Below are 24,545 nucleotides of genomic sequence, written 5' to 3' on the forward strand. Positions count from 1 at the left end.
TTCTTCCAGTCCCAGCTCATTCTGTTCCTTGCAGGTGTCTGAGCCAGGTATGTGACGGCTCTGTCCACCTGGGAGATGCCCTAGGTGGATGGTTGTGGGGGATGTCTGCCTCTGGGACTGGGGTGCCTATACCCTGGAACGAGTGCACAGAACCATACAGCCAGGAGGCCCTTTTGTTTTTCTGGGTGCTCAGGCTCCAGCTCAGGCGCCCACAACCCTTTCTAGCATCTTACCCCACCTGCAGTGGGGCTTCCCACTGCCTGTTGGTGGTGTGGGTTATATGTGGTCAGGGCCTGAGCTCCAGCTTCCCCTAGTCCTTTCTGAACCGTTTGCCCTGTGACCATTCTGTTTACTCCCCGGAAGGATGGTGGGTTGCTGCTGGCTTTCTACTCCAAGGAAGTGTCCCCTGCCCTTCTTAAGCACTCCAGTGTCTCGCCTGCCTCTTACCCAGCTTGCAGCTGTGACTCTACAAGGGCCTTGTGATTCCATGGGTGTCCATAGATGTGCCTTATGCACTGGCAACCCCGGGTAGTTCTCAGCAGTCCCATACCAGGTGACAACGTGCATACCAAGGACATTTGTGGCCTGGGTCTCTCTGTTGCCCTCTTGGCAAGCAGCATTGGTTCCAGTGGCCATGAGCCTTTTCGGGGGTCCCGTGTGTGGGACACAGATGTTCTTTCTTTGACAATTAAAATGCCGCCCCCCCCGCCGGGCTGCCTCAGAATCACGGGCCTGTCAGTCCTTGCAGGCCGGCTCATCCCCAACAGCTGCATGTTAAACACCCTGCCATCCTTTTCGAACCACTTCTGTCCTGATGGGCATCAAGTTTTAGAAACATGCCCTGGTGACTGCCCCGATACTTACGTCTCTGTGTCCGTACGTGAGAAATCCAGAGGATAAACACCTAGGAGTAGAAATGCTGAATTTGCACATTCTTAATTTTGGCTGTTGCTGGGTTTCTCTCCGTGGAAGCTGTACCAGTTAGACTCACCTGCCACGTGCTGGTCCATTTCCCACTGCTTCCTAATCAGTTTATTTTGGCCTAGAGTCTTGGCATGTTGGAGGATGCCAGGATCCTAGTAGTCTCTTCCTCTTGCCTGTTAGTTTTACTGTTGGATGCTCAAGGGCCTGGCAGAGATGGGTTAGCCAGCCTCACTGAGCTTGCCTGACCTAGAACCTGGGCCCCCTTGCTCCTGACTGGTGGGCTTTCTCTTTGTTACCCCTGTGCTGACAGGGTCTGACCACTCCAGCCCGAGCTCATGAGTTTAAACTGCAGGACTGAGGAGTAAATAGGCCTGGGGCAGAGTGTGTCATAATTTTCTTCTTGCCAGCCCCGCTAAATCACAAAGACAGCATTGTGTGGAAGATCAAGGCAGCCCATCAATCCTTCCTGAACAGTGAATCTCAGCACACAGGCCTCTGAGGCCGGCATTGATCTGACACCCTGCTCCGTCCCCTGGCCTTGCAGACTGCTGGACTGGTCGCTCTAATGCAGAGCTGTCCCCATCACCCTCCAGCCAAGGACCCTGTTGCTTTAGGATCAAGTCCAGACTCCTTAGCTGGTCTCTTTCCAGCTGATCTCCTGCCCTCAGCCTTCATTTAACCTCCCTCCTTAAGACCTGTGTCCACCCCAGCTGTGCCAGACTCCCAGTAGGTCTCCAGGTGTGTGGGCTTCTCTCTCCCCACCCTCTGCTTTTGCTGTTCCCATTGCTTGGAATGCCCTCTCTCCTCCTGGCCCATGCCTGTGACCCTCTGTAGTTCGGCGTCCTCCCTTTGGTCCCAGCACCTGCCTTGCCTCCCCCCTAATGGCCAGAATAGTTCCCTTGACTCAGCACATCCCCCTGTCAACACTCCCTGCCCAGCAGCCCCAGTCACCCTTAGCTCATCTGCCGTTTGGGAGTCCCCCCGAGGGTAGGTAGACGTGGCTGTGCTGAGGCTGAGTCCCACCTATACGCACACGTGCACACGTGCATGGGTACGTGCGTGCACACACCCCTTAGAGGCTGGTGTTGTGGTGTTGTGTGCTCTAGGAGGCCTCAGGCCGAGTCCTCAGGCTTCAGAGGTCTCCCCAGAATACAGACGAGGGTGGATAAGACCACAGTGCCCGCTGATAGGAAGGTCAACTCTCCCGGGGAGGTGTTTTAGCAAATTTAAAAAGAATTAGTAAGGGAGGAAGTGTCCCCAGCATACCAGGCCCAAATCCGGGAGAAACAGAGATGCAGGGAAGGACAGCCTTGGGGGACAGTCTTGCCTGGGCCAGGGGCCCCAGCCTGTGTAAGTGTGCTTCACTGGCATGCAGGCAGCGTGGACCCAGGCCCCCAAGTCTGGAGGTCTCTAGTGAGCAGAGCAGTCTGACTCAGTTCACGGACCCAAGAACTCTTTTGATTTGTTCGTCATACCACAGGATCACAGAAGCTAGAACGTGAGAGCAAGGGAAAATATTATAAATATTACAAATCCTGACACCCTCCTGGTTCAAATGGGAAGACTGAGCTACAAGTGGCTCAGGTATCTGTCAGAAATACACATAAAGTTGACGGCAGTTCTAGGACTTTACCCAAGTTTCATTGCTCTGCCTTGGTCTCACCTTGCAGTGTCTTAGGATAGGGTCCTGCCAAAAGCCGTGGTCTGCTAGTGATGGGAAGGCAGAAGCCTTGGCTGACTGCCAGCGACTGTTTCACAGGTTCCACACTGCGCAGCTCAGTTGTAGACACCATAATGGCACTGTGCATGGCTGGGCTTAATGGTCCTATCTTGGTATATACTGGGTGCTGGTACAGCTTTCTCTTGGCTCTTGAGAGCCCACCTCTAAGGCTGATCTGCGTAAACCTCCAGTTCTTTGCCTGTGCCAGTCCTGGCTGTCTGGCACATTCTGCTGGACCAAGGCACCCAGGCCTCTGTGGATCCTTCAGGTCCATCTGTGGCCTATGGTTTTTAGGAAGCTGTGACAAGCGGGTGGGTGTTCCAGGAGGTGCTGGGAAGGCCTTTCCTAAGGGGTACTTGGCCCTGGCCTTGGTGACATCAAGCCTATCAACAGTGGCTCATTTCGTGGCTTCAGTGGTCTGCCGAGAGTCCACTGGTGGTCCTGCCCAGGGAGCGTTGCTTGGCATGGCTTTGCCACATCATCCTCACATGGCCGCAGCCTCCCTGGGGCAGGGTTCACTCTCTGTGGAACCGCACTGGGCCTTTGATGGAGTGCTTGCCTTTGACCACACTAGAGCCCATCAGTCCTCATCTGCAAGGCCCACTCCTCCCACAGGCATCCACCGTGCTCTGCTGTGTCCAGCACTACGCCACCCTGACACTGCCAAGGATTCTACACATGCCCTTCTCTCTGGGCCATGTGGATCCTGCTCACAGCCGCCTCTGTGGACTGTGGCATCTGGTTGTGCCACTTATGTACTCTCTGGAGAGGTGTGTGGCTTCCATTTGTGAGAATCCACCTTTCCCAGGGTGGGAACAGGTGCCGGGTGCTGGTCCAGTTGTGGGTGATCTGGAGTGAGCCAGGGTGGATGGAGAGGCTGCTGGAACTGCAGCCTCGGCTTTGCAGCATTGCTGCGTGACCTTGACCTAATTACTGTTCCTTCCTCTCTGGGCAGACAGACTGGACTGAGGGCCCCTTTGGTCTTTGCCAGTTCTGGTCACCCCTGGGAGAGGAGATTGGAGCTGCCAGGCTACCGTCTTCTGGTCGGGTTGTCAGGACGCAAGCAAAGCTTCCCAAGGACACAGTGGAGCGGTTCTGGGCCAGCTAGAGTGGAGCCAGGCCTTCCCAGCCCTTCCTCTGCTCAAGGACTCTGAAGCCAAATCCCTGCTGGGCCACTCTCACTGGGGGATCCCCGACAAGGCACCGGGTGGTCTGAGTCCTAGTTTCCATGTCTGCATAAAGGAGCTGAGAACAGGATGAACTCCATGGGGGCTGTTATGAGGGGAGACTGTCCACTCCCGCAGTGTGTAGGACTGTGGCCTGTGCATGTGAACACTGAAGAACACTATCCTCCCTCCATAGTCTTGCAGGACCCCATCATGGTGGCAGGCCTTAGGGATCAGAGGCTGCCCAGACCTCAGCCCTTGACGTGGGAGGAGTGAGTGCAAAGGCCAGCCTTTGTGGCCATCAGCCACAAGTTCTGGGCTTCGATGACAGTCTCAGGAGGAGCCAGAAGGAGGAGATGGTGCCAAGTAGGCCCAGGGTCCCCTGAGTAATCTTTTTTTGTTTTGTGCCGGGGATTGAACTCGGGACCTTGCACTTGTGAGGCAGGTGGTGGAACCACTGAGCTAAATCCCTGGCCTCCTACCCTGTGTATTTTTAACAGCCGTAAAAAAGTAATTTCAGTTCTTTCATTGAGGGGTCCTTCCTCCAGCATTGTCTTGGTGGAGACTCAAGCCCTGATTCATGGAGCCCTGGATGGGCTCTCTGGTTTCTCCTGGGCATGACCGCAGGTGGGTCTTGATGCCACTGTGTGTCTGCCCAGAGTCAAGTGGCACTCTGGATTCTGCAGTCCCTGGGTTTGGCATAGATGCAGTTGTCCCCATGGCATGGCTGCCGTGGCCATGGGGAGACCTGGTGTGACGGTGCTATTTGCCACCCTTGGTCTGTTCCACCTGTGGGGCTTGGGTCCCCTAGTGGGACAAGCTTGAGGCAGACCATGCTGCAGAGCAGGCCTAGCACCGGGCCTTGGTGTTCTGGCCATCAACACTCACTTTTTTTTTTACAATTGAAGTATAATATGCATGTAGAAAAATATTCATACCCATAAGTTAGCAGCTGGATGGATTATGCCTGCCAGACCCACTGAGTACCTAGCACCAGGCAGAGCAACAGAAAGGAGCACTCTCCAGAGCCACTCATGCTTCCTGCCACTCTCCACTCTGTGCATTCTTTCCTTCTTTTCTAGACCTTTTATTTTTTTAGCGAGGAGGTACCAGGGATCGAACTTGCACTTGTGAGGCACGCAGCGGAACCACTGAGCTAAATCCCCGGCCTGCTTCCCTCCTTTTCTTACTGTCAGGACCCAACAGCACCTCAACAGCTGTCAGAATCGCCACGTCTCCTGCCTTCTGCAGGTGGCCTCACACCAAGATGGCAGCCAGGATGTGTGTTGGTTTCCTTTGCTGTGTAACAGGTTATTGCCAACATGGCAGGTTAAAACGCCACACAGTTAACTTCTCACAGCCTCTGAGGTCAGGCACCCTGGCACAGGACAGCGGGGTTCCCTGCTTCAGGGTCACACCAGGGTGCAATTACAGGTGCTGGTCAGGTACCTCTTACGTGAGGTTTCACTGGGGAGAGGCCTGCTTCCCTCGGTTTGTTGGCAGAATCCATTTCCTTGCAGTTGCTGAACAGAGGCTTCCGATTTCTTGCTGGAGGCCTCCGTGTCCAGGGGCCACCTGGTCCCTTGCACACAGCTCCTGCAGCAGGGCTTCTTACTTATGTGTTGGCATCAAGATGCACCCAAGCTCAGGAAGGCCCAGAAATCAGGAGCAAGGAAAGTGGGATTTTGCCCCTGGCCCAGCAGCCTCCAGGGCCTATGCTTATAAGCTCCTCACAGGATTCTCCTTTGCTTTGCAGAGAAGGGAAGTGGGGTCCCTTTGCTCCATCCCAGCTCCCCACCCGCCAGCCAGAGAGATTTCCCAAGCTGTCCATAGAGCCAGAGCCTCCAGTTCCACGATAGAGATCACACGAGCTTGCTGGGCCTCAGGCTCACATAGCCTGGTGGCAGGCTCTTGGCCCCGGTTATGAGTGTAGGGTGGAGCTTGCCACTGTGAAAGGGAGCAAGCTGTTAGGGTAGAACAGGCCACAGCCAGGGACCTGTCTCTGACCAGAACCTCTCAGAGTCTCAGGGTCCAGCAAAAAAGGTGAAGAAACCCTGCTGTCACATCACAGTGCTATTGCGGGACCCACACATGAGTGCACTCAAGACCTACTGGGGCTTCTGGTTATGCCCAGGGGCCCCTCCAGACTCCAGTGGTGGGCAGTGCCTGGGCACCTCTGCCTGGAAGGCCACGCACAAGCTCTTACATGGGGAGATCAGGCCTTCAACTCATAGAATTTTCTACTTTGGGAATGCCCAGTTATCCATTGTTCCCCTTCTTCTGCTTGTGCTTTTAGTATCATAGCTCAGAAACCATTGTTTAAGGTTGCGAAGATTTTGTCATTGTTTTCTTCTGAGAGTTTTACAATCTTAGCTCTTACCTCATAGGATTTTTTCTGTTAAAAGAAATAGTGCCTGAAAACCATTTTATTCAGCAGCGTGCATATAGCAAGTCCTCAGTAAGTGGCAGCAGGTTTTATTATTATTGATAATTACTTTTAAAATTATCTTTCCCACAACTACTCTCTCACCATGTTTCCCATGTGGATAGGTGCTTCCTGTTCCTCCTAGAACGGTGATGTTGGTGTTTCAGTCCACTTATGGCCCAACTTGGGGTGTAGAGAGGGGGAGGAAGATCTCATCACTTCTTCCCTAGTTTTTGCAAACTTTGTGTTGCAGAAAGGGTGGAAGGACCTAAGGAGAGTTCCAGTTGCCAGCAACCCTATCCACCCTGTGTTCCCCTGCATGGACCTGCTTCTCCTCATGCCCGGGATCTTATTTTGAAACAAACCCCAGACATCATAATCTGTAAACTGTTTGACTATGCAGCTCTAAGAAATAAGTCACCACTTTCTAGAAAGGTTTCTACTGTTTTTGGGGAGTCAGCTCAGGCCAGTGGTTCCTGAGAATCTGGAGGGTGAGTGCCACAGGCAAGCGAGCACCTCTGCTGCCTCCTGGGACAGCGGACTGGCCCCTTTTTTGGTGCCGTGGCCTCCTCTGCCAGGACCTGGGCTGTCCCCAGAGTGGTGCTGCTTGGGGCCTGGGCTGCCACAGGGGACTGTGTCACCTTCAGGCACCAGCAGGGTTCCCCGTGCCAAGCTCGGGGCTGGCATCCCCTCAGTCTGCTGGGTAGGGCAGGACAAGGTAAGCCGAGGGACTCTGTGTCATATTTGCCTTTAAGAGTTCCAGAATAATGAGAGTTCTTTTCTTTTTTGTTTCTACAAAGTTCTTTCATGTCCCTGGTCTCCTTGATGCCCACAGAGCCCCCTGTAGTAGCTTTTATCAGGATGCATGTTAATGTACTCACAGAATCCTAGAGACTTAGCTCCAGTGGCTTGTTCCTGACCAGAGGGATATGGCAGAGGCAGGATTTGAACCTGGGGCTTCTGATGGCATTCTCTATTTGATGAGAGCAAATCCTGTGTCTTACTCCCTCCCTGGAAGGGCACCCGTGACAGCTTCATTTCATGGGCCTGGGGGAGCTTATGGTCTGTTGGGCACCTGCCTGGTTTCTGCCCCTTTGTCCCCTTCACCACTCCATCCTGGCCCAGGGCTGTGTATTCCTGCAGGAAGCCAGGCTCCCCTGTGAATTTCCAAGAGCCCTCTCTGGGTACTCCTGGGCAGGCCCTCTGGGGAACATGTGTTTACCATTTGCCATGGAGACAGTTTGGGCCTTTCTTCCAACAATTTGTTTGGTAATTCTAAGAGACTTGTGAAAAATGCATGAGGCCTTCAATACAATAGATAAGCTGAAAAGCTTGGAAGAAAATCTACTTGTGGATAGCAGGGAGAATGGAAAAACTCTTTGCTTGCTTCCTTCGCCCCCAAGGGAGATCTGTTTAGGAGCGATTCTTCTGTTAGTGCCAGGCTTTCATCCTGCATCCAAAGCTTGTTGGCACCTGCTTGTCAGATATTTTCTCCTTTAGTTTCATGTGGCTTCATTTGCTCCTGAGTTTGGCTTAAATTTGTGTCTTGATTCTGGGTTCTCTCTTTAAAGGTCACTGCCCTCATGCATACCTGGGAACCAGCATCATCCCTGTGTTCCTCAGCAGCTGGAGGATGTACCTCTCGGGCCTGGATGGGGGCTCTTTGGAGGGGAGGAAGGTGTGTGCCCCTGTTTTAAGAGGCTCAGCTTCTGGGGGAGAATGAAGCTGTCCTAGCATGGTGAGCATCTCTGATTTTGCCGCTTTGGTGAAGGAGGGCAGCCCGAGTGTGGCCCTCAGTGCCTCTAACAAGTAATTCCCATGTAGCTTTGAAGGCCACCTCTACAGGTACTGCTCCTTGGGTTTCAAGTGACAGCCTTGAGGGCCTTGAGGTCATCTTTACAAGGACTTTTGGGGTCACCTGCATAACTTGTATTGAAGATGAGCAATCAGGGACTCAGAGTAGCCCAGTGGCTTGCCCAGAGGTGACATGGAGAGGTGGCAGCCCAGGGAGCTTTGGTCTCTTGATCTTGAATCCTCTCCTCACTGCACTGGGCTGCTCTTGGTATATTGGGGGAGGGGGTTGAGGAGCTGAGTGCTTTCACGTCCTGGCCCAGAGTATAGACTTGATGGGGAATTTGGTGGATCAAAGTGTAAAAGGCTTCCGCTCATTTGCACCTGTGTCACACCCACATGATGCCCAGTACTGTCAGTAATGTGATGTTTGTTAGTGGCTAGTCTTTTAACATTAGGATGGTAATGTGATTTATACATGTACATTTTCTTTTGTTTTGTTTTTTTTTGGTACCAGGGATTGAACTTGGGACCTTGCACTTGCAAGGCAGACAGTGGAACCACTGAGCTAAATCCCTGGCCCTACATGTACATTTTTGTGTGAGTCATTGTCGGGGAGTTCTCATGGATGAGGAGCTCTCGTGGAATTAAGAGATCTGGTCTCAAAGAGCATGCCAGTCAGCTTTCTGTTGCTCTGATAAAATACCCGAGAGAAAAAATTTAAATGGGGGAAAGATTTATTTCAACTCACGGTTTCCCAGGTTTCACTCCATGGTCACTTGGCTCCATTGTTTCTGAGCCTGTGTGAAGCAGAACGTGATAGTGAAAGGGCAAGGTGGAGGAGATCTACTCACTTCTTGATGGCCAGGAAGCAGGCAGGGACAGAGAAGAAGTGGCCAGGGGACATAATACAACCCCCAAGGACCCACTCCCTTCAGTTAGGGCTCACCTGTGAAGTTTCTATCACTTCCCAATAATAGTCCATCAAATTATGAACCCAATGATGGATTTGTCCATTGATGGAGTGAGAACCCTCATGATCCAGCCACTCCCCAAAGGCCCCACCTTGGAACATTGCTGCATTGGGAACGAAGCCGTCAACACATGTGCCTCTGGGGAGCATGTATCCTGGCCATGCCATGCTCTGATAAAGGGGTGGTGGCAGGAGGGATAGTTGCCAGTATTGGGCGGTCCCCAGCTGAGAGGCCAGGGCTCAGGCACAGACTGTGGTTGAAGCCTTGGGCAAGATGGTGTGGTCTAAGGGCAGCTGGGATAAATCCTTCCCTAGGGAGCCTCTTGGGCTTCTGTCCCCATGTACCATTCTGTGAATGTTCCACATCAGTTGCCTGGCCCATCCTGTACAAGCAGCTGGTTGATGGCCTACGTGACCTGCTGAGGGTCACATCTCCAAGAGGGAGGAAGAAGTAGTGAGGATGGCTTGTGTTCTGCATTTAGGTCCACGGCACATGTGCAAAGTGCAGTGTGCAGTTAGGGAGACCTCTGGGGGGTGGCAGCAGGCGCGTCTCAAGGGAGTCATCAGCGGGACAGTGCAAGGCTCCCCCAGATGTTCCACTGGCACCACCTAGGGGTAGGGGAAGTTTCTGAACACTCAGAAGACAGAGGAGCCCCCATAAGTCGATGTTTTGGTGTGGAATACAGGGGAGACAGATTCCGGGCAAGAAATGGGTATGAATCTCTGGCACTCACCAAGTGCTCCTAAAATGATGACTAGGACCAAAATAAGTTCCCTGAAAAAAAATTGTAAATAGATCTCTCCTTTTGTTGATAAAGTTTACTAGAAAAGAGGTATGTGAGTGCTTTTTCTCTTGACCTCTGCTGACCTCACAGACTGGTGTGTGGGCCAGGTTGCGGGAGGGCACCTTGGGTGCAGTGGAGCAGGGAATGGAGGGTGGCAGGGGCTCGAGGAAGCTGGTGTGTTGGTTTCCTAGGACTTCTGTAACCAAGCACCACCCCTTGGTGCCTTAAAATAACAGAAATAGATGTATTTTTGTGTGGTTCTGGAGTCTGGGAGTCCAAAACCAAGATGTCAGTTCGGCAGGAGCCTCTGAGGAGAATCTGTCTGTTCATCGCACTCTCCCAGCGCCTGTGGCTGTGGACCATCTTTGGCACTGCTTGGCGTAGAGACACAGTAGCCCAGGGGCCTTACTTTCTGTCATCCTATAAGGAGATCAGTCACTGGGTAAGGACCCACCCATGTCTGCTATAACCTCATGGCCGATACAACCTCAACTTGATTACGTCAAAGACCCTCTTCGCATGGAAGGCCACGTTCACAAGTGTCAGAAGGTTGTGACTTGCACATGTGTTTAGGGGGCACAGTTCTACCCGCCACAGAGGTTAATACCCCAGCCTTTTCCCGAAGACCTTCTCTCGGGGACAGTCTGTTCCTGTGCCTGCCCTTTCTCTCTGGCCCACCAAGGCGGCCCAGGCTCCTGAAGTCGCTGTGGAGTGGAGGGGCCAGGATCTCCGGTGCTTTTTCCTCAGCCTATATTGCTTTCCTAGAAACTTAGCCCTGTTTTTTTATTGAATTATTTTATATATATTGACCCCCCCACACACACACCATGTAAGCCATTACTTCTCCAAGGAGATGGTAAATCCTTTAAAGACCGATTTTCTTCAGTTTTTCTTGCATTTCCGTAGTACCTACCATGAAGCTGGTAGGTACTGAAGGGAAGTCCCTTGGTGTCGATTCCTTTTTCTCCATCACACCTCCCCATAGAGTTTCTCACAATCCCACCATCCTCCCATTCTCCCCCTGGCCCTGCCTTAGAATCCTTGTCGGCACAGGGTGCTGGGCTGGTGCACTCACAGAGTGTAATCAGCACTTGGAGCAGATTTGGTCTCAGGTGAAGCTGTATCCAGGGGACGAACAACATGACCAGAACCTGGTCATCCTTCTGTTCTTGGCTCTAATTTTTAAGTTTGGGCCTCAGTTAGGCCTTCCCTTAAGTTCCTGTGAGGACTACTCACAGCTGCCCAGTCTCCATGCTGCTTCCGTGAGGCCGAGAGCTTTCTTCTCTCAGCATTTCTAGCAGGAGGCCTGAGCTTGGTTCTGTTTGGATGGACTCAGGGTCATATTTCCTCTCCTAAGCCAGGAGCCTGGGGATGCACTCGCTGATTGGTCTAACCAAGGTCATGTGACGGGAAGGACAAGCCAGGGATGGATGATGCATGGAGGGCTCAAGGGATAAAATCTGGCATCTCCCTTGTGTCAGCCTCGGCCTCCCCTCTCTGACCAGGGGTGTGCTTTCCTTTCAGGAGTACATTGATGCACATCCGGAGACCATCGTCCTGGACCCTCTCCCTGCCATCAGGACGCTGCTGGACCGCTCCAAATCCTACGAGCTCATCCGGAAGATTGAGGCCTACATGAAAGGTATGATTGTGCATGTTCAGCATCTGCAGCAAGCAGTCCACCCCTGTAGTCATGGGAGGTCATGGCATGGGGCGGGGGCGCGGCGACTTGTCTGTGTAACCACTTGCCACAGGAGGTGCTGGGGTTTCGTCAGGAGCAGTTGGAGTGATCCTGCTATTCTCCACTGTGTCCACAGAGTTAGGAAATGAAAGCCTCAAGATGCTCTTTGGGAGTGGCTCTGACCATAGAGAAGATTTGGTTTAGCTAAACCCTTGGGGTGGCGGCAATGCAGTGTCCTGATAACAAACACGGGGGGTCCGGGAGAGGGAGTCTAGGGAGTAGCTGGGCAGCAGCAGGTGGGCAAGCAGATTTGTGTAACCAGGCAGAGGAGACGGACAGAAATTAGGGCCATTTCAGCACACCCATTGTCTTGGTTACTTCCTCATTGCTGGGACAAAATACCCGACACTCGTAAGTTAAAGGAGGAAAAGTTTTATCTCCGCTCACAGTTGGTAGAGGTTTTAGTCCATAGTCGGGTAGCTCCAAGGCAGGGTGGCATGGCAGAGGGACATCACAGAGGAGAAACAGTTTGTGGCACAGCAGGCAAGAGACCCTTTTATCCCAAACAGGCCATAAACCATTTGGGTGGTGCCATCCATACCCAGGGTGGGGCTTCTCCAATAAATCCGTTCAGGCATACCCATGGAACTATGCTAATTCCAATACGTGGACTAATTTAGTACCACATACCCTTAATCGCAGTATCATACATCCTAGATCCAGCATCACACAGCCATCATCCAGCCACCTCCCCAAACCCCATCTTTGAACACATGAAGCATTGGGAGGACACTAGATACAAGCCACAGCACCCATGGATATAGGTAATGTGGCTGCTGGGTGTTGTGGGGCATGCTCTGCTCTTGTGGGGTACATGCTAGTCTTGTGGTAGGATCCTCCTTCCTAGCTGTGGGGCCCATACCAGCTGCAGGCTCTGATCCCCATGCCAGGGAGCAGGGTGGCTCCAGAGAAGTCCAGACTGCCTTTTCAAGGTGTGTGTGTACGTGAGTGGGACTCTTTGGGATTTCATGTTAACAGTAACCTTCTAGCTCTCTTCCTATGAGCCCAGTTTCCCTGCCAAGAGCTCTTGTTTCATTTTAAAGAGACTGTTTTGTTTTGTTTTTTTCTTTTTGGTACCGGCGATCGAACTCGGGACCTTGCACTTGCGAGGCAGGCAGTGGAACCAGTGAGCTAAATCCCCAGCCCTCTTGTTTCACTTTAAAGGAAAATGATTTGCCCAGGCCTGGGGGCTGTACCCACAGTTTGGCTCCCCGGGCGAGAGGAAGCCTGTGTACAAGGGGGCCATCGTGGGAGAGGAGAGCACCATTGATTAGATCTGCACCACAGGACTAAGCCTCCCCCTCATGCTGTCTATTTCATTGCTCTGGTGGGCCTGATGATCCTGCCCATTTTACAGATGCAACTACATCAGTTGGCTTTTTGTTACCATATTCAAATACCTGAGATATGCTACATTTTTAAAGTAAAGGGGTGTATGTAGCTCACAACTGTTGAGGCTGAAAGTCTAAACATTATAGCACAGGCTCTAGCAAAATCATCCCTTGCCTGCATTACCTCAACAATGGTGGCAGTGTGCAGGAGGAAGCAGATAATTACATCTTTAACCTGGAGCAGAGAGAATGGGTAGACCAGGCGTGCCCCTTTTATCACAGCCTTCTGTGAGTAGTGCCTCCCAGCCCAGTGACCTAAGGACCTCCCAGTAGGCTCCACGTCTTAAAGGTTCCACTGCCTCTCAGTACTACTACCCTGGTGACCAAGCATCCAATCACATGAGCCTTTGTGGGGTGGGCACACACTTTATCCAATCATACCAGAGATCTTTAGGGCTGAGCAGACACGCTGAGATCCCATGGCATGGGCCAGCATCAGCCAGGCTCTCCATCTCAGGCTCTCAACTTCTAGCACTCAAACTTGGCTTCCGTGTCCATGGCCAGAGGTGCTGGATCTGGCAAACACCTGGGGCCCCGGCCATCAGAGAGTGATGCCCCAGTCTGGAGAGACTACATCCTAGGAGGAGCTGGGTGCTAGGCCTGGCTGTCCTGTAAGGGTCTGGAGGCTTCATTCTCTAGGTGCCTGACACCAGCCGGCCTGATGTGGCGCGTGCGGATAGCTCCTGGGATCCACAGGTGGGCAGGCCTGCTTAGCACGCCAGCAGCCTTGCTTCTTTGGGTCTAGAGTGGTCTGTGTTCCTTCCCTGGTGGGTCCAGAATTTCAGGTGAGGATTGGTTCTGAGAAGGAAATCAGCCTGTTTCCAGAAGGTGTGTTGGTTGGGCACTGTAAGCTCCAGGAGAATACTGTTGAATATGGGAAGGCCTAGCTAGTAGAGGAAGATGGCAGGTCAACAGCCACGTCTGACACCCTTGAACAGTGAATTAGAAGTGACGGTTCAGGGGATCGGGAAGCTGCCACCATGAAGGGGCTTTTTCAGAACTCCTGGAGGGAGACGGACTAAGGCTGGTTCTGAATCTGGGCCCCAGCTGGCAGTGTGGTCTTGGACAACTCACTTGATCCAGCCCAGCCTGTGTTCTGGAAGATGTGGGGATCACTGGGACGACCCCTGTAGAGACTCAGCATGCTGCATGATCCACAGGGTCACTTGGGGCCGGCAGCTATGCTGTTGCTGCTCCTGCTACCATGGCAGGGCCCAGGCAACTGGATTAGGCTACAGAGCCTATGTCAGATCTTTGGGAGTCAACACTCAGGGCTCTGGGGATCAAAGGTGAGCCCGGGTCTGGGGAGCAGGCATGCAGTGTGGCACAGGAGCAAGAGTGAGTACAGCCTGCACAGGAAAGAGCAAGGGAGTGGCAGGCAGGAGGTTGGCTGCAGGGAGCGCATACACACACATGCGTACACACACACACACACACACACACACACACACACACACACACACACACACACACACACACCCATGCACCTCCTTGCCTGGCTCTGGAATTTGGCTTGTCTGGGTTCAGTGAGGCATCACATTGGGATTCTGAGCCTGTCGATGGGGAGAGTCCCAGTTCAGTTGGGTGTTAGACCGATGGCTCCCACTGCTGCAGTGTGGAGGCTGGGTTGCTCCGAGTGAGGCCCCACATGGAAGCAGAGGAGCCAAGAGCGGAGGTCAGCTCTAGGATGCGGTTAGCAGGGGAACCACCTTGGCCCCTGTGACTGTTGAAATGAGGTGACCCCACCTCCCTCGGGCTGAGAGGTTTCTCCCTGGGCCTTTCCCAGCCCCTTGGGAAAGCTGGCGTACAAAGCTTTGGGGCCCGGGGCCGCTGCTCAGCAGGTCCCACGGAACGGCCATCTGTCCCCTCACCTCTTAGGTCTCCTTTCATGGCTGAGATTTCCCCTCTTTAAACACCAGCTTTTTCTTCAGTCCCTGCTCTGGTCCCTCACTTGCTTCCTTGGGTGAGATGGAAGGTGGGTGCCCTCATCGCTCGCCGGCACCTCTCTGTGAGCCAGCAAGCACACAGCGCCTGCGAGCCGAGCCCCCTCTCAGGCTGGCCCTCGGGGTTGGGCTTGTGCCTTCCTCACACCGGGGAGCTCACCCTCTGGCCGTGGGGTGTTGTTTTTATGGAATCAGAGATAGAGACATGGCCCTGGCCTGGGAGTCTCTCCAGGGGTGGGGTGAGACAGGCCAGGAAGACTCAGGGCCCACGTCAGGCGGGCTCTGTTCCTTCCAGGAGCTTCCTCCTTGGGTCCCCTTAGAGCGGGGACTTGGGTGGTGAGGACTGAGCGTGTGGCGGTGCAATGAGCGCATCTGGGAGAGGTGGCGTGGGGCTTCTTGTGTGAGGCTGGGACCACATGGGCGGGGGGTGCAGCAGGGGAGCCCAGTTTGGGGTGGTATTGCAGGCACTGGCACTGGCAAGTGGGGATGCGGTCTTAGACAAGTGCAGATGTGGCTGGAGACAGCTTTTAGCAGTCATCACCCGTGTCCTGTCGAGGGGTGACTGGTACCTGGGTCCTAGGCCTTCAACAGTGGCCCACACCCAGCCACAGCCCCGAGGGGCTGGTTGACAGGCCTGTGGTGGGACAGCATCAGGCAGGGGCCATTTCGCTAGGCCTGCAAGTCCTTGGTCTCATGTGTTGCCTGCTCAGGAGCCACCTGCTGGGGGAGCAGAGTGGGCCATCCTAGAGAGGCCCCAGTGTCTAGGTCCCGAAAGGGCTTGTTGACTGAACCCTGAAGCCGGCCTGGCCCTAGGCCAACAGGACTTGTTGGGGGGCTGTAAAGGCTGCACCTGGATTTTCCTTATTGTGCTTGCCAAGCCTAGCTTGTATTCTTCCAGAGGCTGGGACTTCCTGGAGCTTTTCCTGCCCAGGAGGGGGCTGTTTGCCGCTGGGCAGGTCTCCGTTGGACCCCCTCCCTCCTGCCCTTTCTGCAGATGCTTGGTGCTCCTGCACCCCACTCCCTGCTATTCCTGGAGGCATCCGACCCTTTTAGGCATACTGTAAACGGACATAATTACCCTTGAAGTTCCCAATAATTATAGCAATCCAAGTGACACTGCTTTTGTGTTGGGAGGAGGGGATTGGGCGAGCCTTTCTGAGCTGTCAGCACCCTCCAGGCTGAGACACTCTCCCTGGTTTCAGAGAACCCAGGCCTCAGGGTAGACTGAGCTGGGGAGGCCGTGACAGGGCTATGTGGCTCTGAGCTGATTAGGGGAGGGAGGTGACTCCTACCTGTGTCCTAAGGCAGAGCTCTTAGACCAGGGTCCACAGTCAGGTCGGCCCTCGTGTCCATGTGGAGCAGCCACTGTGGCAGACCTTGCCCACTTGAGCATCAGAGAGACCGGTAAGGTTTGCTGTCTGGAGCCCAAGCCTCACTTGAGTACCTGGTCTCCATGTACGGTCAGTGCCACCTCCACCCCACATTCTCAGAGCTCACCTTCTTGCCACTAAGAGCTATAAGGAAGCATGGGCCTTTCTCTGCCTCGTAGCTGGCAGCCTCAAAACCACCCACATAGTTATCATGCAGGTTGGTGCAGCAGCAGGGAACTAAAATAGCAGGGGTTTAGATAAGATACAATCCCTTTCTGATGTTGAGGCCCAGGGGAAGGATGTCCATCACTGTGTGCAGCAGCAGGGACCCAGGCTGCTTCCAGCTATCATTCTTTGTTGAATGGCCCTCCTGGTCCACAAGGGTGGCTAAGCCTCCGGCCATCACATCCAGATCTAGATGTTAGGATGGAAAGGAAACAAGGGGAAGAAGCCCTAGTTCCTTGTAAGGAAGGATTCTGGAAGCTGCAGCATGTTGCTCCTCCCATGTCACTGGCCAGAATTAGTCACATGCTACTTCTAGCTGCTAAGGAATCCGGAATTGGAGTCCTTATTCTGGGCAGCCATATGCTCAGCTGAAATTTGGGAGCTTTATCACTTGTGGAAGAAGGGTGAGAATAAATTTGGGGGGAATACTAGTGGTCTGCCATGTCACTACCCAAGGTATGGGTTCCTGCTTTGGGGGCGCCTCCTTTCCCATGTGGAAAGAGCATCTGGAATGATCATTCCTCCTCTGTCTGGCCAGGGCCCATGAACTCAGGAATGGTCCCTTGTGTATCCAGCAGCTAGAAACCATCAGACTGGGAGGTTTCAGAGTGATCTGCCAAAATCCTGGGCTCATAAATGAGCCACCTGGGGACAAACCTGTGCCTGCTCCCACATCTACCTCAGATCTTCACACAGAGGCACAGGAAGCACTGAGCTAGATTCAATTCAGACTAAGGGCAAAAGCTCCCAGAAACTAGACATTGCCTAGTATAGGCCTGAAGGAGGGAGCACACCATGATTCGCCTGTGTGGGTCTGCAGGCCAGTTCTCACAGGGTGGCCCAGTGTGCCACACGAGGCCAGGTTCCAGAGACAGACAGTGCTGGGCAAGGCCCTAGCTAGTCCAGAACTGGCTGAGCCATGTGTAAGAAGGCACCTGGGCTATGATCAAATGCAGTGGGTTTGTGTCCTTGTACCTAGATGTAGCAGATGTGAAGATCTTGGGTCAAGGGCAGAGGCTTTGGGGTGAGGGTGGCCCTCCTGTTCTCTTCCCACAACCTCCCATGCATGAGCTTGGAAGGTAACAGATGGCCTGCCCAATGCCAGGCCTCCTGGGGCGGGGTGCAAATGGCACAGATCATGTTTCTCTGCCTGTGGTTTTATGGGAGTTTAACTAGGGTTCATCTTGGAGGCAGTTTGGAAACTAGAGTGAAATTGAGTAATATAGACACCAAGTGCAGAGAAAAGAACATTCCTTGGAGCCCGGGAGAAGTGATTTCCGGAAGAGCCTCTGCCGTGGGATGGGCGCCATGGGGGAGGGTGCAGGCCTGCAATCAGGCAGGGCTGGCTGTCCACCCTCAGTGAGCTGCAGATTAAATGTTTCTGTTTCAGTATTCATGTCTCTGATCCACTTTGATTTTATTTTCGTACATGGTGCCGGGCGTGTGGGTTCAGTCTTCTGCATGTGTGTAACCAGTTTTCCTAGCACTCCTCCTGCTTTGTTTTTGTTGACCAGGATTACTTCTGCTCTTCTAGGTCTATTTTGGTTCTGTTATAAATTATAGGAGATTTTTTTTTTCTAATTTTGTGAAGGATGCTGTTGCTACTTGGAGTGGGATTGCATTAAATCTTTTTTCTAATTTCTTACTGAGTTCACTATCGGTATATAGGGACATTATTGATTTTTGTGTGTTAATTTTTATCCTGCTGTGTTGCTGAATTTGGTTCTTAATTCTAGGAATATTTTGGTGGGGTTTTTGGGGTCTTCTATGTAAAGGATTATGTCATCTGCAATTAATGATAATTTGACTTCTTCCTTTCCAATACATACTCTTTTTATTTCTTTCTCTTGCCCGATTGCTCTGGCCTAACATTTCAGTCACTGTGTTGAACAGGAGTGGTGATAGTGGGCATCCTTGTCTTGTCCTTGATTTTAGAGGGAAAGCTGTCAGCTTTTGAGCATTTAGCTTGTAGAGTGTCCCTCTATTTGGGCTGGTCTGGTGCGTTCTGTGTCAGGTCAGTATATGTATTTTGGGCAGGAACTGAACCCCAGAGATGCTGACCCCACCCTCGGTGCACATCAGGAGGTGCATGATGACCTGTACGCTTTCTTTCTGTTTGATAGCGGTTATTTGGCTGAAGTCTGTGAGGTTTTCCTCTGTAAATTTCTTTTGTCCTTTATAGTTGGCACCTGCCTTCTAAGATCTAAGACTTTTTGCAGCACCCTGTTTCTCCTCTGGCCTTTGCGCTGCTGTGGCAGCTCCTTTCAGTTGTTCTGGCCAACAGCATTTGTTGCTGTGGTATTTGTCAAGTAGTCCGCATGCAGAATTTTAAACATTCTGTTCCTCTCTACTCCTCCTGTCCTGGGAAGTGACAGGAACCCCTACCTGCTTCATTGCTGTTCACAGGGCACCTGGTGGTACCTTGTGGAGCCCCAGCATAACCTTATATACAAAGGGAAAGGCAAGAAGGAGGAGGAGAAGTGTCAGATACATTGCAGATGTGTTGGAGTATGTGTTTTGTTTGCTGCAGAAATTTTCAACCTTTAATGTGCTAGTGTGAATATTCAGTCCAAGGTAGGGATGTGTACTGAATTTTAATACCAGTTGTAAGATGCACTGATCTTTATATTCCAGGAAGAGAGAAAATGATAAGTAAATTGTGTCATGCCATTGATTATGAGACACATCTCAATTTCACAGATGGAAACTATGAAAAAGCACTCCTTAAAATCAATGAAATACAAAAAAAAAAATCAATGAAATACAGCAGCAGTAGTTCGCTTTCTTCATTGTCTTTGCTGTGAAGCCCACTCCTCTTTTTGTGGGGCTCCTGGTGAGAGGCCTTTTGCACCCAGCACACTCAGGACTTCCAAACTGGAGCCTCCCAAGAGTTCCACGCTTCCAACAGTGGGCACTTCTTTTCTTGAATCCCTTCATAGCCTGCAGGACCCTTGTTGCTGGTGACCCCAAGTCTTCAGAGGCAGCCATTGTTCCTAGTTGGGAATCTGTCCTTTTTTTGTTTTGTTTTTGGTACTGGGGATCGAACTCGGGTCCTTGTGCTTTCGCAGCAAGTGGCGAAACCACCGAGCTAAATCCCCGCCCCATTGCTTTTTCTTTTTTGGCCGGGGGTAGGGAATCTGTCCTTCTAAAGTCTTCTCCAACTTTGCAGAAATATTTGTGCACTTCTAAAAAGAGAAACAGAGTCATATTGCATGTATTCTGGAACTGCTTGTGTTCTCTTTTAATATATATCTTGGCGTCTTTCCATGACTGCCTATAAAAACGAGGGAAAAGGGGTCTGCCCTTTTAGATGGAAACACAGTATTTCAGCATACAAATAAGTGAGTCATAATCTGTTCAATTATTTAGGCTCATAAGGTTATTTCAATTTTGTTTGGATTTGTTTGAAAAGAAACTAGGTTACAGTAAATGGATCTCTGCATATTTTTATGAAATTAATCCCTAGAAGTGGAATTTCTGGATCAAAGATTCTAAACATATTGGCAGATCTTACTGGATTGCCCTTCAGAAGTTTGAACAGTTTTACTCCTAACCCTGCCTGTCTGCCTGGGCAAAGTGACATCTGGCTCATCTAATTCATTTTTATTGGCAAGATTGAGCATCTGTCTCTTTGTGTGCTTTTTGCCTTTTACATTTCTTCCGAGAGTGAATCCTTTCATGGTATCTTCCCATCTCACTATGGAGTTGTTGGTCTTTTTCTTATTGATTAGAACCCTTTTTATATGAGGAGAATTGTCTCATTGTTAAAAAAAAATACGGTATTTCATCACTGCAAGCATCAGCTTCATGCAAGGGCTTGCTAGCATTTTCTGTTTTGCTTTTAGAACATGTACTGCTAGAAAGAACACTCCAGGCATTATTTTTGCAATGTCTTGGACACAAATAGGTGCTCCATTTGGGAGTTGAAGCTGAGTGGGGCAGCCATGCCTGCCTGTGAACTGGAAGGGGGTGTGAATCAGTAGGAACAGCTGCGGTGAGCTAATCCACGTTTCTAACAGCTGGTCAGAGCTCAGGAATGTCCGCCTCCACCTGGGTCAGTGTCTGGCTCCTCCACTCCTGGGCTTGAGCATTCCCAGTTGCACATGGCTGTCTGGCCTCACAAGATGAGATGGGTCCCTATCTCAGTGAGGAGGAAAACCACTCATCCCCTGACAGTGGCCTGTTCCCTCCTGCCATACTGGCCCCTGCTGGGAAATACCGTGCCTGTGGCATTTGTTTCCCTCCGTCCTAGCTCCATTACAGGCTGGTCCTCAGCCTCCAGGGTCTTCCCTCAGCCACTCGGCTGCAGCCAGTGGGCCGAGTAAGGACCAAGCTGCCCACAGAGAGAGGGCACTGCTATGGCAAAGCTTTGGCCTTTCTGAAGTGTTCAGGGACAGGGTTGGGGCTGCAGCCACTGGGGATATGTAACCCTTCCTCCTGGGTGGCTCCCAATAACCGAATTAAGTTTCCCTCTTGAAAACTCATGGTAAAAGTGTATTAGCTCTTTATTGCTGCCTAACAAATGACAGCAAGCTGAGAGGCTTCGACAGCCCCATTTCTTATCTCACAGTTGGGTCAACTAGAAGTCCCAGTGTACCTGGGTTCTCCGGGGAGTCATGGGCCGAAGCCAATGGGCCAGCTGGGCCAAGTGCACTCTTACGGGCAGAATTCAGTTCCTGAGGTTGTAGGACTGAGATCCCTGTCCTTGCTAGCCGTGGGCTCCTGCGTGTGCCTGGGTTCCTTCTCATGTGGCCTCTCCGTCTCCAGGCCAGCCATGGCAGAGCAGCCGGCCGTGTGCGTGGAGTTCCCGACTTCCTCTTCAGAGAAGACACCTGCTTTCAAAGCATGCCTGTAATGAAGGCAGGGCCTCTACCTCACCTCCCTGCTTTGGGGTCAACAACATTAACAGAGCCTTGTCACGGGACAAAATTCGTTAGCACACAGCCCAGCCATCATGCAGGGCCAGTGTGTCAGGGGACAGAATCACGGGGACTTAGGGCTCTGCTTGCACACTGAGCACACAGAGTGTCTTCCAGGCAGAGTCAGTTGCTGTGCTGTGCATCCTGCAGCGAGTGACCCTGCCTGCCCACCTGCCCTCATAGGCACCCTCCTGACCCTGGACTTTGTCCATGGTGTCTGTCTGTCCAGAACGTCCTCAGTCTCCTTGACTAGCCGCAGCTTCGGGGTCTGGCTGAGGTCATTTCCAGGAAGCCCTCTTGGGTTGCACCCTCTTTCCCCTGTGGGGCTCGGTGCCTCCTCCCTGCCCACAGAGCCCGTGGCTGTCCTCTGTCACGCATGAATCACACTGCCTTGTCATTGCGTGCTGGGTGCTCTCGTCCCTGCCCAACCATGAGCCTTGAGGACGGAACACGTGTGACTTGGGGACCTCAGGTCCCCTGGGCAGAGCTGGGGTGGAGCACATGCTGGATACCCAAAGGAAGAATGCTTTCAGGACACTCAGGTTTGTGAGAAGCACATGCACCAGAGGAGCCTCCCAGGCAGAACCCCCCTGGAGTGCTGACACCAGGTGGGGAGGGGGCCATGGGCTTGTGGCCAGAGCAGGAGCAGCCCTGTCCATCTTGGTGACAAACTCCTCAGGAGATGGTGCTTGGAGTGGATTAGGCTGAGATGTGGGGAGCCACCCCAGGGAGAGTGAGTGGCATTCAGGAGAAACGGGACCCGGCTGTGCTACTGGGGCGTCACTGTCCCAGACCCGGAATGGCCACAATGACAGCCTCAATGTAGCCTGTGGCGGAGGTTGCCACAGTGTGAGGGAAGGATTCCCAGGCTGGTGAGGTGACAGTGGGCAGGAGCAGATGGGATAGAGTCCAGAGATTGAAACGGTGGCCTTGATGGCCATTGGTGACAAACATGTCTGCAGAGGGCCAAGGATGAGTGACATTATAGCCATGACTCATGTGCCCAGCCTGGAGGGGTGGACAGTGCTGTGGGCTTGCAGGATGATCTGGAGACAGAGGGTGGGAGTGGGAATCTAGTCCACCGACGGTGATGAGTTGCCAACCTGGACCAGTTTGTGGGGCTTCAGCGACAGGGATTCCACTTCAGCAGGCAGGGGTGTGAAAGGAGCCCTTCCCCAGGGCCAGTCCAGCACAAGCAAAGGCCAGGCAGGTAAGAAAGAACGGGCTACAGCCAGGAGCAGAGAACAAGAAAGGTGAGAGCCGTTCTTGTTTGGGGATGTGAGGTTGGTACTAGATCCCTTAGCCTCGCCTGGCACCCTGCCTCCCTCCTCTCTGGCCTTGGAAGACTCTGCCATTGAGGGAACTGTGCTGCCGTGGCCTCCTGTCTGTGCCCAGTCAGAGCCAGGAAGGTTCCTTTGTCTCTTCTCTGCTCCTGTTCTGGTTCCAACCTTGTCCTCTAAGCTGTGCATCCTGCTAGGACAGGAAGGGACCTAGGTCTCAGTGGCCTCTGGACGTTCTCTGGCTTGGAAGTTCACTGCTGAGCTGCTTTCTGACATGGTGGACAGGGGCTGGGAAAGTCTGCCTCCTCTGATGCCGGGAGTCAAAAGGGTTGCCCCTGGTGCAGAGCAGATGCATTGTCTGCAGCATCTGATGCTCTCTCCTCCATGTTCCCAGGCCTCCTGGGCCAGACAGAGCAGCCATAGGCTGCCAGGGTGACCTTGGGCCTTTCTAATGGTGGGCAAGTAGATGGTGATGGGCGGGATGGTGCCCCTGACACTTTCTGTCTACTGTGTCTGTTTCTCCTGTTGTCTAACTCATTTCATCCTCTCCCAGCCCTAGAGCAAAACTGTTCTTTTCCCCAGGGACAGAGCGGGAAGCTAATGACGGAGTCAAGCACACACAGCCAGGCAGCATGGAGTGTCCGGCCAGGTAGCCCAGTAGCTACCATGCAGCATCAGGGATGTGGGTCTGGCTTCATCCGTTTCCTGGTCCTGGATGTGGGGATGGGGCCTTAACTCTTTCTGGACTCAGTGTTCTCACAGGGGAATGGAGAGGGGCAGGGTTCTTGCTGCAAAGGCTGGCTTGAGGTGGCTCAGCCTGGTGTCAGAGGGCACAACTATGGGTACAGGTGGCCTCCCCAGGAACCCTGCTCTGCCACGTGTCGGCTTTGGTCTTGAGCACATAACTGCCCAAGGGCTCTGTGTTTCCTCGCCTGCGGACGGAAAATGATAATGGTCCCGTGAGCAGTGCCCTCAGCATCGGGCATCAAGCCTCCAGGAAACGTGCTGTCTTCGTCGGCTTGTTGTTGTTGACGTTGACCTCACCTGCACCGTGTAACCTGTTCCACGTGTGTCATTTCGGCAAGGCTCTTCTGTTGGTCTGTTACTGTGGAAGCCAAAACAGTGCTTCAAAAATAATGGGCATTTGTTTCACTCACGAATCTGAGGCTTGGCTGGATCAGCCAGCGGTCCTCCAGCGCAGTCTCACGTGGCTGCGACAGAGTAGACAGGCTGCTAACCCTGTGGCTTGGGGACCCAGTGTCCCAAGCCACTTTGGGCACACATCCCAGGAGGGAGCGCCTCTGTTGGCCTTGCCTCCAGAGTCCATGTTGTCCTTCTCTGTGGGGATCTAGGGGTCAGCATTTAGAATCTGCCTCGTAACGGAAGGAGGCATGGAAGGAACTGGTTCACACTAGAGCCTGGAGACCCAGGAGAGCTGGTGGTGTAAGTTCTAATCCAAGGGCAAGTTGCAGTCCGAGTGCAGGCGGTGACCAGTGTGCCCACTTGGATGCGCTGAGCAGAGAATGAACTCTCGTTCACCCGAGGCCCACGGGGTGCAGCAGGGAGCAATGATGCAGCCCCTGCCCTCTCTGAGGCTCCCTATCATGTCACGGGGACAGGCACCCAAGCAGACCTTTATGATGGGTGCCAAGTGCCGCTGGTGAGGGCACTGAGCCAGCACCCAGAGGTGGGAGCTTGATTGACAGCCCAAGTGAAGTTCATTTGATGCAGTCTGGGGGCCGATGATGGAATACAGAGGGGAGCTGGAGGCGCAGCCCTCGAGTCCTCTGTAGCCTCGACAGGAGCTGCTGCCTTCACCGCAGGGGGCTGCAAGGATGGGGACTCTCAGCTCCTAGGAGCGGACCCACAGCTGCAGCAGATCTTCATGTCAT

The 24,545-nt window shown here is 52.8% G+C and overlaps 1 protein-coding gene across 3 annotated transcripts in view; it reads left to right on the forward strand.

Annotated features, from left to right (window-relative positions):
- Positions 1-24,545, forward strand: part of Itpk1 (inositol-tetrakisphosphate 1-kinase) — a 148,322-nt gene that overhangs the window by 96,940 nt on the left and 26,837 nt on the right. For all 3 annotated transcript variants that reach the window (XM_087195503.1, XM_087195502.1, XM_004837032.4), the window contains one exon: positions 11,309-11,426. In XM_087195503.1, the coding sequence (XP_087051629.1) occupies positions 11,420-11,426 (7 nt within the window). In that variant the 5' untranslated portion in view covers positions 11,309-11,419. The remainder of the gene's footprint in view (positions 1-11,308; positions 11,427-24,545) is intronic.

This window comes from Heterocephalus glaber, unplaced genomic scaffold (assembly GCF_053883595.1).
Source record: "Heterocephalus glaber isolate CG9 unplaced genomic scaffold, H.glaber_assembly_v1.0 deba00001608, whole genome shotgun sequence".
Classification (NCBI taxonomy): Eukaryota; Metazoa; Chordata; class Mammalia; order Rodentia; family Bathyergidae; genus Heterocephalus; species Heterocephalus glaber.